General features: G+C 69.4%; 1 protein-coding gene across 1 annotated transcript in view; it reads left to right on the plus strand.

The window, feature by feature from the left end:
• The window catches only part of Itgb2 (integrin subunit beta 2), a 37,826-nt gene that overhangs the window by 22,474 nt on the left and 13,846 nt on the right, over window positions 1-1,506 (plus strand). The window contains exons 12-13 of the mRNA XM_010636591.3: window positions 304-682; window positions 900-1,488. Coding sequence (XP_010634893.1) covers window positions 304-682; window positions 900-1,488 — 968 coding nt within the window. The remainder of the gene's footprint in view (window positions 1-303; window positions 683-899; window positions 1,489-1,506) is intronic.

Genomic DNA, 1,506 nt, shown 5'->3' on the forward strand with positions numbered 1-1,506 from the left:
GCGGGGACAGGGAGGAAGGAGCTGGGCGGGGTCGGTGGGAGGAGCCAGCAGCGGCGTCCACCTGCGCCCCGCCTGCTTCCCGCAGCCTCCTGCGTGACGGGCCAGGCCCTCCAGCGTGGGCCCCACCGTGAGGCTGGGAGAGGACGGGAGGGACACACACTCCTCGCCTGGCGCCAGATTCATCAACCCAGAGGGGAGGCCGGGTCCCTGCAGGGAACAAACTGGTGTCGGACAGCGCCCCCTGGTGGCGGCTGCTGGCAGCGTGGAGCGGGTTGGGCTGGGTTCCCGAAGTGCTCTGAGGAGGGCCAGAGCCTCCTGGCCGCCCTGGCTGTCACACCCTGGGCTCTGCTCATCCTCCTGCCCATGGAGCTGCGCCTCCCAGGGGCCGGAGCACCGGCACCCTCCCCCCACACCAGCTGCGCGCATTCCCCATGGCCAGGAGAGGGACAGGAGGTCTCCCGGGGTCCCCCCTGAGCCCCCACACTGGCCCTCAGGTCACCTTCCAGGTGAAGGTCACCGCCACACAGTGCGTCCAGGCGCCGACCTTTGACATCCGGGCTCTGGGGTTCACGGACGCGGTGACGGTGCGGGTCCTGCCCCAGTGCGAGTGCCATTGCCGGGACCAGCGGCAGAACCGAGGCCTGTGCGGGGACAGGGGTTCCATGCAGTGTGGTGTCTGCAGGTGAGGGCCGGGCTCCGGGGTGGGCGTCTGCTCAGGAACCCAGCTGCAGCTCAGGGGCCCCAACCCTTGTCCCACTTCCTCCCGCCAAGCCCGAAGCTTGCCCCCCATCACGGGGGCGGGGTCGCCATGCCCGCCTGGGTTCCCTGGCTCAGGAGCCTCTGCGGGGAGAGCAGGCATTGGGCAGGGTGGGCAGACCTGAGCCCATACCTCGCTCCAGGTGTGAGGCTGGCTACATCGGGAAGAGCTGCGAGTGTCAGACTCAAGGCCGCAGCAGCCAGGAGCTTGAGGGAAGCTGCCGGAAGGACAACAGCTCTGCTGTGTGCTCAGGGCTGGGGGACTGCGTGTGTGGGCAGTGCGTGTGCCACGCCAGCGACGTCCCCAACAAGGTCATCTACGGGCGCTACTGCGAATGTGATAACATGAACTGCGAGCGCTACGACGGGCAGGTGTGCGGCGGCCCAGGTGAGGGGCCTGGGGGAGGCGCTGCCTTGTCCACTGCACAGGACAGCAGGAGTGGACGTTGGGGACAGAAAAGTGCACAGGTGCACAGTGCTGGGCCTCTCTGGGCCACTGAGCAGCAGCAGCACCAGGCGACCGCCCTGCCAGGCCAGCTCCTGCCTCTGGGGGTCGCGCGAGCTCAGGGGGAGTCCCTGGGGAGATGGCCGCTGGATGGGGTCCCGTCCGGGCGGGATGTGGAAGTCTGGCCCGTGGACGGAGGGACGGCAGGGCCCACTGGCCCCGTCCTGTGTCGGGCACAGCTGCAGCAGGAGGGAGCAGACAAGGACAGGGCCACAGGGCGGGTGGAGGTGCAGCTCCTGGAGGCG

Source organism: Fukomys damarensis, unplaced genomic scaffold, assembly GCF_012274545.1.
Source record: "Fukomys damarensis isolate Sample0158 unplaced genomic scaffold, DMR_v1.0_HiC HiC_scaffold_24, whole genome shotgun sequence".
Lineage (NCBI taxonomy): Eukaryota > Metazoa > Chordata > Mammalia > Rodentia > Bathyergidae > Fukomys > Fukomys damarensis.